The sequence below is a fragment of the Dendronephthya gigantea genome, unplaced genomic scaffold, assembly GCF_004324835.1.
Source record: "Dendronephthya gigantea isolate DGI-Jeju-01 unplaced genomic scaffold, DenGig_1.0 000072F, whole genome shotgun sequence".
Taxonomy (NCBI): domain Eukaryota; kingdom Metazoa; phylum Cnidaria; class Anthozoa; order Malacalcyonacea; family Nephtheidae; genus Dendronephthya; species Dendronephthya gigantea.
Window position 1 is genome coordinate 159,393 of NW_021163082.1, and position 12,631 is coordinate 172,023.

Below are 12,631 nucleotides of genomic sequence, written 5' to 3' on the forward strand. Positions count from 1 at the left end.
GCCGATTTAAGATGAAAATATACATTAACTATCTAAAGGTACATTGGTTTTATTGGTAAAGATAATTCAAGACAGATACAAGACAGAAAGAATCAAAGTGTTTGTATGTATTATAACAATGAAACCACAGTTCCCTCTCCTTCGGTTAAACAGCTCTAATTTTCATTGTAACGTGTTTGAGAGAGAAATAATACCCTTTCCATTCATACCAGATAATACCATTGCCATACTGGACAAGAGCACTTTGGTGATAATCTCCATTCAGGTTTGAATGATGACATTTATTGTACCACCAAGCACCTTTGAATTTAACAGCGCAATTCTCATTGAATAAGTCGTTGTCAGAATCTTTGGTTGTAAAAGCCATGTTTTCATGCAACCTTAGAGCATTACCACCAGCATTACCTGTGAGAAACATAAACAAAATATTTTGAGTTTCTGTTCAGAAAACCTAAATAGCCTCGTCTGCTTGAACTATGTTGGCAACAATTTTTCGTCTGTTAACACAGTATACACGTGCGTGCATGACAGACCGCAATATATAACTGAATACAAATACTTGCTTAAGATTGATCGTAATACGATCAATAATATATTTCGTAAAATTCAAAACTAATTTAAGGTATATATTTTGCATGAATTTTGTTCTCGCAAAAGGGTGGCCGGGCGGGAAATGTGAATTTGTTATGTTTCTCTGTCGCGAATATAAAATTAATATTCAATAAGCCTTTCCCATGATGACGTCATGACAATCAAACTTTGGCTGACATCGGACTACCGCTTTTAACGTCACCATGGAGAAAGCTTATAGTAAGGAATATTAAACCCTTACTTCATTTTATGTCGAATGAATAGCAGCGGCAAGGTGACAGCTCTTTAATTGGTAGTATGAAACTGCGATATCAGCTAGACATCGGAGGTTCTTAGCACAATTGAAACGTTTGTATGATTATTTCAAAGTCCTGGCAGTATAACTAATTTCTTGCAGCCTTTTTTTAGCAAAGTAATCGACTAGCGCGTCGTCGAGCTAACCGCGCGGTAGATCGTAAACTCCCTGGGCCTTCATCAGTGCACTTACCTGAATATACATTTATATTTAAGTGACGTGTAGATGTGTATTCAGATAATTGCACTGATGAGGGCCCGGATTAACGGACTAAAAGCTTTGCAGTATTTAATACTTACGCGGTGTACCTACAAGCTAATTTAATTATGTTTGAAATTAGTTTATAAAAGAATACTTTTCATGCCGTCGAGAAGCCGTGTCTTATTTCAAGGCGTCGCTGGGATGGCAACACTGTCATCGGACCACAAATTATACATACTTATCTTCTCACGTGTGGAGTTTCTTTGTTTTGGAAGCGCGTCGTCGAGCTGGCCGCGTCGTGAATGGTAAACTCTCTATTTAATACTTACGTGGTGCACCAAATTTAATCATTGATGTCACCATGCAAACATACAAGAATATTAATTTCAAACATACCTGAATATACTCCGAGATTTATTCGATATTTGTCACTTTCATTAGAAATTGAAACATTGGTATATTGGGCAAAACGGGTGTTTCCAGAAAAATCTTCTAGTTCAATCCGAAGTTCATGCTTTTGGCTTTTTGTTATTCTGTGAATTTTTTCGAGACCAAGCCAATGTTCACCGTACAAGGTGCCAAAACCTGTCTTGTAATCTTGCCATCCTCTGTAGAAGTTGACACTTCCATCAAGACGACGTTGAAATACAGTCCATCCTCCACCTGATGTTGTCATGTCACAAAATACCTTGAATTTTCCGTTGCCATCAGGATCAATGTAGTAAAGTCCGTCCTCAGTTGCTCCAAGATAAAGGTTGTCAGCACAACTTCTTGCTAAAATGAAGAATAAGTCTACGTATTTGGGGTATTCATTAAATCGACAATGCAAGAAATATGCCACTGCATTCAGATTTGCTGCGTCATTCTCAAGAGTGGCTGAAAAATTAAAAGTTTTTGTATTTTGTTTGAACAAATTTTCACTATAAAAAAACAGTATTTGCTCACTCGTGATACATGTAGGACGGCAACACGACTACGACGTGACTGTATTATCCTTTAAATAAATGCTATGGCAAAGTGGTTGTTGCATAGTATTAATTGTACCGATTTAGTGAGATATAAGGCGTTAAAAACATTGTGTTTATGTTTAAGGACAATTCTATAGAGCCTAATTCGAGGTAGGCCTCTCTGGGTCCTGAAATGCAAACGGTCTAGGAAAAAAACGACGTTTTGCCGTTGTAAACAGAACGAAAATGACGTCTAAAACCCATCATAGGTCTTTAATTATTAATTTCTTTTCAATGGTCCAGTGTGTTGATAGCCGTCGTCGTCGCGTTCGCGTCCTACATTAGAGCTGTAGTAATTACTCGAGCTAAAGCGAAAGTCTTTTAAGACTTTAAAAATTCAGCTTATCTGCGTCTTTATTCTGGTTTATCTTGCATGGTTGTGCGTGCAATGTGTTAATGTGATGTCATAGATTTTAGTTGGCGCAACTCAAAATCGAGACACAGTAGCTACAGTGAGCTAGTTTCAGTGTAAGCGCACATCCACGGGTCTGTAAACTTTAGTGGTCATCGTCACCGGATATTGCCAGTATTGATGCTTTTCAAGCAGTAAATGACAAGTTTAAACCTAACATTTATGAGTCCCTACGTACAAAAGTCACCCCCCCCCCAATTAAAGAATATATTAAGGTTAAAATTAATAAAGGTTATACAAAAAAATAGGCAATTCTAGAGCGAAAGAAAAAAAACAGTATCCTGCCGATAGCGCCTAGCATGGAATAATACCCAAGTAATAATCCATTAAGTGATCAAGTTGCATTACAAAAAACGTTTCCATCGCACGCTCTACTCGTGCAAATAGTTTTTCGCTCCATTGCTTTCTTCGTAGACTAGCTTGGTAGCTCCTCTATTAAATCCTGAAATGCAACTCACAAATCTTCTTATACGCATATATAGTTCAATAATTTAGGCCATACAAAAATTCCTGTTTCTCATGATGTCATCATCAGTGCTTAAATGCGGCGCGCGTTTAGTTTAGCGTTTATTTGGCATAATGCGCACCTACCCTCAAAATGCGAACCTACCCGAGAATGCGCACTTACCCCCACAATGCGCACTCACCCCCACAATGCGCACCTACCTCCACAATGCGCACCTACCCCCACAATGCGCACCTACCCCAACAATGCGCACCTACCCCCATAATGCGCATTTTAAATTTAATTTCATTCAAAAATTCACAAGCTGGAAAAACCTGTCATGCAGCATAAAGTATAGAAGACTTATTAAGAACAGTGTGCTTATTCAAAAACGAGAGTTGCCCAAAATTTCAAGTCATACCACATTCCAAGAGCACATGCATGCACATGCATACACAAGAAATGTATCGGTTGTGTCTTACTACTTTCTAGATGAAATATGAATGTTGTTAATTTGATACCTTCCCGATGAACACAACTACCACAGGTTTTTTTAACTTGTCTTAATTCACTCCCTAAACTTGAAATTTCATTCTCCATTCTCGACAGCGCATTCTTGATAGCGAAAATCTCTGGTTTGAGGCCACAGGTGGCTACAGTAAAGTTTCTTTTTACCATACACAGTTCTCCATCTTCAAAATATACAGCATCCACGCTAAAGGAAATAATTTTCTTGCAACAAAATTGAATTGTAAGGTGTCACTACAAGGGCGGGACTGGCAAAATTTGTGCTGAGTTGTAATGTAGGTTTGCTCAATTAGTTGCTAAAGTTTAGACTTGCAATGCCACGATGTTTTACGAAAATAAAAGCATTTTGTTTCTAAAAAATATAGACTGTTTTCTGGTTTGCATGCAAATTGGAATTAGCATCATATGTGGTGTAACAGCTGTCTAAAATGGACAAAACACTTCTAGACGTTTCGACCTGAGGGCCTTCGTGAGGAGAGTTAGTATGAAAATAAATAGAGGAGAATACATGTTTTGTATGGGGGCAAAACATGTGATAAAAATGGGCTAATAGAAAACAAAAAAAATCAGAGAGACGCCTGATTGTGAGTTAAGAATAGCCCGCAATGACGGAAGTCTATTCAGAAACGAGATCAGACGCTTCACCCCGGTTATATTGCAAATTGAATTTTATTGAATATACCCCACTGCACCACCCCATGATAATTAATGCATGGTTATATCCTGGTCTTTATCAAACGTCAGTAAACAAAACAGCTTGACAAGTTAAATGGCTGACTAGTGAAAGAAATCATAATCTTTTAGACACGGGTAATATGAGTATAATAAGTGTACAAATCGACTTAATTTCTTTAGACTTATTGCAGCAAAAAACGGCCCAAATTTTGGTTGAATTCGCTACAAATCTGCCCAATTTTTCTATACATTGAAAATCTTCTGGGAGAGCAGTTGCCCTATCCGTATGCATATATATTTCAAAATATGTTGCAATACAGCCGACAGCAATATTATAAAGTTCAAATTTCATTAATACACAAGGCGCAGACTGATTATAATCACATTGTTTAAATCCCTAAGTTTGCTTTAACCGTATAAAGCCCCGTTTACACTACACTCAATTTATCGTCGCGGCACGGCTCTAATTGGTACGGGTACCCATCTTAGCCGTGCCGTGCCAATAAATCGAGTGTAGTGTAAACGGGGCCTATGGTAACGTAATGATGTATTATGCATGGAATTCAATTCATTCCATGTCGCCGTCTCTGGCTTATACACCGAATTAGATTACTTTCTCGTATTACTACTAAATAATACTTCAATTTCATAGAGTGAGCAATACATGCACTGACCTGTTCAGTGAAACGCAAGGTATAATTTTGAAGAAAAATATATTTTCATTTCAACATATGGCCTTCTTAGTGATAATTGAATTTGTTGCCACGGTGAAGCCATGATTGAAAATGCAGTTTCTCAGTCACTCAAAATTTAACAGCATGTCATGCCGTTCAGTTACAGCAATATTCTTCCCCTTAAGATAGATTTTCCATGACTTCAAAATACACGAGGCATTTATGATGGCTCGGGCCGCCCATCTCAGATCTCTTTAACAAACATTTTCGCACGCATAACAGGGAGTCTATTTGGGCGCCCCTAATGAACGCCTTTTTACACCTGAAAGAGTATATTAACTTATACAATTTCTACTATTATTTGGCTACTTACCTTAAGATGGCCAAGATAAATGGGAAGAGAAACTGAACCATGTTACTTCGCTGCATGTTGAGATATGTGTGACTGGTTATCCCAGATTAAGGAAAATTTGTAGCGAAGAGGCAGAACGAGTGATTTGATTACGTGTGTTATCCTGTCATCAAGTAATTATATACAAACATTTTAATTGATTTCCTATCTCAGGTTGTCACAGATCACAGGCGGCGGTGTAAAAATATTTGCGTGTTTAAAATTTTCGTGTTTCTTATAAAATTAAAAAAAAATTAAAAACGCAGAAATGTAATGGAATGACAAATAATTTCAAAGCCAAGTCAAATTTTAGAGCCTCCTAGTGTCTAGTGAGTTTGTTGGTGATTTCGTGCGAGAGGATAATTGTGCAAATTCTTCTCAATCTGATTCTAACCAAGGGCTGTTCACATGAGCCCAGTTACCCGAGATTCAACGAAGCGTGATATGATTTTGAGGTAGTGAAATGGCAATTGATAAAAGGAGAATAGTGCGAATAGTCGGCGAATAGTGCGAATAGTCGACGAATAGTCGGCAAACACACTAAATAGTCTGCGCCCAGACCAGACGCAGAACTGTTACCCGAGCGCCCACCTGCTGAGCCGCGCGGACTACAAGATGACTGAAATGTCCGAGTCGACGGAAACACTTTGTGACTGTGAGGTATTTATTCATGTTTTTTTTCTTTATTAAACTATATAATTAGAATCAAAAGTATACTCAGAGATCGAGCTCTATGAGTCTATGTAGTGGCCGGAGGTGTATGTTGATATAATAAAGGAACTAGAGTACATTATAGAGCAATTGCATATTTTCGACATGTAATTATGCAAATTCACTTTGAATTTGTCATTTGTATACAAACTACAAAGATTTGCGTCTGTAAATTGTTCTATGTGGATGAAATAAACTGTGTGCATACAATTTATAACACTAGCACTAAAAACCCACACACGCGGCCGTGCCGTAGGCACATAACAGACCTTTAGAACCACAAATGTTCTGTTCACACTTCACAGTGCCAAAATCGGAAAATCGTCACTGAAATTGTGTATGTTTTTCTTTTAGAAGGAAGTTATTTATATTTCTAGCTCGGAATCTGAACCTTGCCCAAAAAAGGTATGTGTATAACTATATATACTATAATTTGACCATGCATCAACATGTCCAATTTATGTAAATAAGAGTATTGTTTTTTCTTATACACTATAATTGCGTTATGTTAGGTTATTTTATGATATACTTATGGGGTTTACTATGTTTGGAACTTTAAGGAACTTTTTAAAAAGTCGATAACTTTGTGTTTTTTTTCTATACTAAATAATAGATTCTTTGTATATTACTGCCAGAACACTTAGATGAATTGCATTGTTTTCTAACAGGTTTTTGAATTCCCCTCTCCAAAAAAATAGTTACTGTAAAACGTATTGTGGAATTTGTATTATTCGTTTTGTAAAGTATGGTCGGAATTCGATCGCTAGAAGAATATGTCACAATGCGACTATTCGTCGACTATTCGCACTATTCGTCGACTATTCGCACTATTCGCCGACTATTCGCACTATTCGTCGACTATTCGCGCTATTCGTCGACTATTCGCGCTATTCGTCGACTATTCGCACTATTCTCCTTTTATCAATTGCCGTAGTGAAATGAGCAGATAACATGATCCTGACAGTCGTATAATCACCAAAACAAGCATGTGTGCTTGTTTGGTGTCATAAAGATTTATTTCAATACCTCGAGCTCGAGTAACCGAGCTCATGTAAACAGCCCCTGTTTCCCACTGTCGCGTTTTTTGTACCTACGTCACGCACGTAAAAGTTTAAAATAGTTTAAACAATACTTATGAAATCAACGATGGAATGGATGCATAGGATTGGATTCTGTTGATGATTTGGTGTGCAATAATAACTATACTTAGCCTACTAACTGAGCATGTATATCTTTCCGTATAGACCGAACATGCAGTCAAAGTTGGTAAGTTTTTTATTATATGGCATAATCCATGCGTATATTGTAATGATTAATTTTTTCATCACATCCGAGCACACGCAACCGAAACATTCAGATTTAATTACTTCTGGAGCCGGCCTGACGACAGTGGCGAACAAAAGGGGAAAAAGCACTTTATTTTAGTGTAAAATATTAACACAACATCATAAATTATTTAATATTAATGAAGATCGAACGATATCAACAAATCATAAAACTTTAGTTCAGGCTTTATCTGGCTTAAAACTAAAAGTTCCGTATTAAATGTGATTAAAGCCAGATTTAAAATGGTTTGAAATATTTTGTCGATGAACTGGCAACGGTCCAACAGAAACATTATAATCGTTACATTTCAGGAAAATAAAAACTCGCTTTCAGAATGCTCCTCATCAGTCATCTCGTTAATTTTTATTTTATGCACATACAATTAGCCGAAATTTAATGTTTTCGCCGTTTTCGTTTTGCTGTGTTTTTCACAGGGCAATAAGAATTGCGTATTGCGCGCGGACCTGTCAGCAACAAATCAAATTGCATGATAAACCAAAACAAACGCTTGCCATATAATAAGATTAATTATATAACAGCGAAGAAGATTTTAATCTTTTAGCCTTAATCTTTTAGATTTTTAGCCTTATGTCCGTTTGTCTGTATTCAATCAGTTTCATATATTTGTGAGTCAAACTTGTGATTTAGAGCATAAGAATGTGAGAAAAACTACACGAATTGTTTTCTAGACTAAAACCTAAGATATACACACTTCAAATTTAAGCCAGGAACAGTTGATGGAAAAACTAGTCAACTAAGAGGTACCGCTGACAAGAGCAAGCGTGGTTAATGAGTATATAATGCTCATGACCCTTTCCTGCATCGAGTGAAGTGCCAAAAATCATAATTGATTTACCCTCACTTATCCCCGGCATTACTATCATAACACATTAACCACGCTTGCTCTTGTCAGCGTAACCTCCGTAGCTCAGTGACAAGAGCATTCCACCGGCATCGCAAAAGCGTAGGTTCGATTCCTGCCGGTCTTGCCGGAGGACCTATAGTTTTTAGACTAGTTTTTGCAACAACTGTTCCTGGCTTGAATTTGAAGTGTGCAATTAAGACCCTTAAACCTCTAGAATTTTTCTGCACTGAGTGAAGTGCCAAAAATCATAATTGATTTACCCTCACCTAACCAGACTGCCGAGAAGATGCCCAGACTGCCGAGAAGATTTAATAGCTTGGTCGTCGGGACCTTATACCACCCCCCAAGTGCTGACGACTCAGCAATGCTGGATTATTTATCCAACTGTCTCTCTACATTGGAATCATGCTATCCTAATTGTGGTTTTATTATTCTGGGCGACTTTAATCAGTTAAATATCAACCGATTAAAACTAAGCTATAACCTACGTCAACTTGTTAACTTTCCAACACGTGGCAGAAATACTCTTGATCTCGTCTTGACAAATCTTTACGAATACTACGATCAACCGGTAAAGTATGCACCATTCGGTCTCTCTGATCATATGTCTGTAGAATTTAAACCAAAAGAACGATGTCAACCCCAAAGAGCGCAGAAAAGAGTGGTGAAGAAAAGAGATCTACGTCCGAGCTCCCGTCTTGCATTCCGTAAATATTTGGAACTGTTGGACATTCCCAGCATGTTTGACAAAGCCCCTTCTTGCACAGAAAAAATCTCCCTCTTGGAAACCATTGTAACTACTGGTCTGGATTATATTCTCCCACTGCGCTCAACTACATCTCGGTGTAATGAACCTCCCTGGATGAACTCAAAATTATCATTATTAATTAAGAAACGCCAGAAAGCTCTTAACCAAGGAAATATTACCCAATTCAAGTACTTGAGAAATAAAGTAAACCGCAAAAGGAAAAGTTGTCGTGCGAAGCATTATGAAAATAGCATTCAACATCTTAAAGAATGTAAACCATCCTCTTGGTGGAATGAGGTTAAGAAGCTCAGTGGAGCAAAATCTACTAGCGGAAATAACGAAGAAATCCTTAAAGCCTTAAGACCTGATGAACACCTTACGGAAACAGATAAAGTAGATATTGCAAACGAGATAAATGATTCTTTTCTTTCCCCAATGGCTGAATTTACTCCTCTCACTCCAGAGAATTACCAAGATCTGTTATTTGGCGCAGCTAATGATTCTACTGTCACAATTGCTGCAGGAGACGTATTTAAAAAACTGTCAACGCTTAATCCAAGGAAAGCCCACGGCCCTGATGGAATACCAACATGGGTGTTAAAAGAGAATGCTGATTTATTGGAACTTCCAGTCAAAGAGATCCTAGATAGTTCTTACCGCGAATGCCGTATTCCACAATCTTGGAAAGAGGCCGACATTATTGCTATCCCTAAAAAGAAACCCATAACTGACATTAATAACAACCTACGTCCAATATCATTAACACCTATTTTATCAAAACTGGCCGAAGAATTCGTGGTTGAACAACACCTAAAACCTGCGGTATTAGCCACAATTGATAAAAGGCAATTCGGATCCATCCCGAATTCAAGCACTACGTATGCCCTTATCAGCATGCTTTTTTTGGAATAAAAACACGACGGAAATGGCTCTAAATCAGAATTATGCTTTTTGACTTTCGTAAGCTTTCGGAAATGGCTCATACATCATGCTTTTCCTCGCACGAAAACTGTTAAAATACAACATCCCAAAACCTATATTGCATTGGATCTTAGACTTCCTCACTGATCGCAGTCAGAGAGTTAAACTTAGCGATGACTGTTTTTCCGAGTGGAAGGCTGTGCCAGCGGGTGTCCCCCAGGGGACAAAATTAGGCCCTTGGCTTTTCTTAATCATGATGGACGACCTTGATGTTGCTGATAACAAGAACCTTTGGAAATACGTAGACGATTCAACTATGTCTGAAGTCATAAATAAAGATCAACCTAGTATAATGCAAGCGTATGTCAACGAATTCTCTTCAAAATCCAGAAGTGATGGTATGCAGTTAAAAGAGTCCAAATGCAAGGAACTTCGAATAAGTTTCTCAACTGTAAAGAGAGAGTTTGATCCTATTATTATCAACGACAAAAACATCGAAGTAGTCCAGTGTGAAAAACTACTCGGTTTAACCATCTCCGACAACCTCAAATGGAATAAACATATTGAGACTGTATGCAAGAAGATTTCAACTCGTCTATACTTCTTGCGACAATTGAAACGGGCAAAGTTACCATCCAAGGATCTTCTCTTGTTCTATGTTACTTGTATTCGGCCGGTTGCTGAATACGCGTGCGAAGTATTCCACGATTCCCTTACAAAATACCTGTCAGACGATCTCGAAAGATTACAACGCCGAGCTTGCAGAATAATCCTCCCCGAACATTCGTACGAGGATGCACTTAATCAACTAGGTCTCATGTCACTGTTCGATCGAAGACAAAATTTGACCGATAAACTTTTTCGGCAAATTGTTAATGATCCGCAAGACAAATTACACCATTTATTACCAGCATTAAATTTATCTGAGGCATCTCTGAGAGAAAGAAGAATATTTCAAGTTCCAAACTGTAGAACATTTAGATTTAAAAACGATTTTATCAATTTCAACTCTAGTAAATACGTATAATATATCTGAGACACTAAATAATGTAAATAGATAGTTTTACCAATTGAACCTCCACTTTTATGGATTTTAATAACATAGATCATACTTTTTGTAACACTTAAGGTTTTTCAGCCGGAGCCTATTGCCGAGGCTGCAAGTTTTAAGTCAATAAACCATCTATCTATCTATCTATCTATCTAAAAACTAAGATAGGCGCTTTTTAGCAGAAATTAAGTGAAAAAATAATTTTGCTGTATACTTGGCGCCCAATATTGTACGTGCATTATATGTAACAATACCCAAAAAGATAATTCATATAATTCAATACAAAACTGACCTAGAAAGACTGAAGATTCAATTTCATTTTTCTAATATAATCAAAAACAATGTGTAATGCAATGAATGTTCTCCGAACAAAGTCAGCTAAAGGGACACATCATTTGCATCCAAATGCATATCATATCGGGAATGCTGCCCCCTCCGCGCTTTTCGCGTGTCACACCCTAGCTAAATTTAAAACGCTTCCCTTAATTAATATGTTATACGATATTGTGTGGTTTGTGCATTGTTAAACGCCTGCATGCCCTAAAGGTATTTTAAGTGCTTATCTGTTGGTCAGTTCAATGTACATTAGGTTCCATTAAGGTCCATTAATGACCTTCAATTTTCATGCACATATGGTAAGTAAAACGCGTAAGTAAAAATCATTGCACATGCATGGGAAATGCTTTTTTAATATTTTTATCTGTGGTTGTTCAAAACTAATGCGTGATAGTGTGTGAATTTATGTGTGCTGCTGATCATTGCTCGCCAGTTTTTGATTAAAACCTCCCTGGAAAACCGCGGTGTCGCATCACATCCGGTGCGATTTTGCGCACGAATCATTGTTTGTGAAGTGTAATCCATGCATACAGCCAGCCTGTACATAAAAAATAATTTAACATTTATAAGCTCTACTATAATTAACTACATAAACCAGAGTACCTCCTATTAATTCAGAAGAGCTCGATTTTCCGTTTCCTTTCCAATATCATGACTCGCGTATCCCTCTGAACTATTGAGTCTCAAGTCCAGGCAGAGTTGTAGATATAGATGAAAGACAACACCTTTCTCTCCTCTAACGATTTGTTTTGCAGTTTCATAATTCCGTGAGAACAATGTTGAGAACTTCCAGACTTTCCTGACATGTCGAGGGAAATCACACTTTATAATGGGTTTACGGCTTGTGATTGTAAGGCGGCGTTTCTCATGCAAGGCCTGGTTTATACAGCGAGCTATGAACGACGTATGGTCTCGCACGCTAGGCAATCTTATACGGCGACGTGGGATAGAAATAATTTGGATATGAGTGCATGTACGAAACAAACTCTGAATAACTTCGTATGATAGATAATTGTTGCTTGAAACAATATATAGCAAATCAGCGAATTATTTCGTGCGCTCACTGCGCTCTGCAAATAAACGTCAAATAGCGTGGCGTGGATAAACCACAAATCTCGTGATTTGATAAACTTTTGTTTATATTTGGGATGTTATGATTTACTTTTTTTACTATTCTTAGTCTGAGCGTGCATTCGATAAAAACACAGATCAAATATAAAAAAATTCTCGCGGATCAACTATATGCCTGACTGCCTTCGGCATCAGAAATTACTTCATCATTCTGCTCGCCAGCTTCGCCAACCAGGGTAAAAACTTTCAGTAAAAATATTGCTGTTGTTTGGTATACTGGGGCCGGTTGTATGAAAGCCGGATAGCGCTATCCATCGGATAGTGATTTTTTCAACCGTTCTAAAAATGCTTGGAGAGCAATAAAATTTCAGTGTTGGAACCAG

General features: G+C 37.6%; 2 protein-coding genes across 2 annotated transcripts; one reads left to right on the forward strand and one right to left on the reverse strand.

Annotated features, from left to right (window-relative positions):
* Positions 1 to 56: 56 nt before the first annotated feature.
* LOC114531457 (microfibril-associated glycoprotein 4-like) lies at positions 57 to 11,911 on the reverse strand. The gene is made up of 5 exons (XM_028553067.1): positions 11,781 to 11,911; positions 5,202 to 5,343; positions 3,473 to 3,666; positions 1,484 to 1,861; positions 57 to 405 (listed from the first exon to the last, which is right to left on the reverse strand). The coding sequence occupies exons 2-5, from the start codon at positions 5,255 to 5,257 to the stop codon at positions 146 to 148; spliced, it is 888 nt and encodes a 295-aa protein (XP_028408868.1). The 5' UTR covers positions 5,258 to 5,343; positions 11,781 to 11,911; the 3' UTR covers positions 57 to 145.
* LOC114531474 lies at positions 8,408 to 9,781 on the forward strand. The gene has a single exon (XM_028553080.1). The coding sequence runs from the start codon at positions 8,408 to 8,410 to the stop codon at positions 9,779 to 9,781; it is 1,374 nt and encodes a 457-aa protein (XP_028408881.1).
* Positions 11,912 to 12,631: the final 720 nt, after the last annotated feature.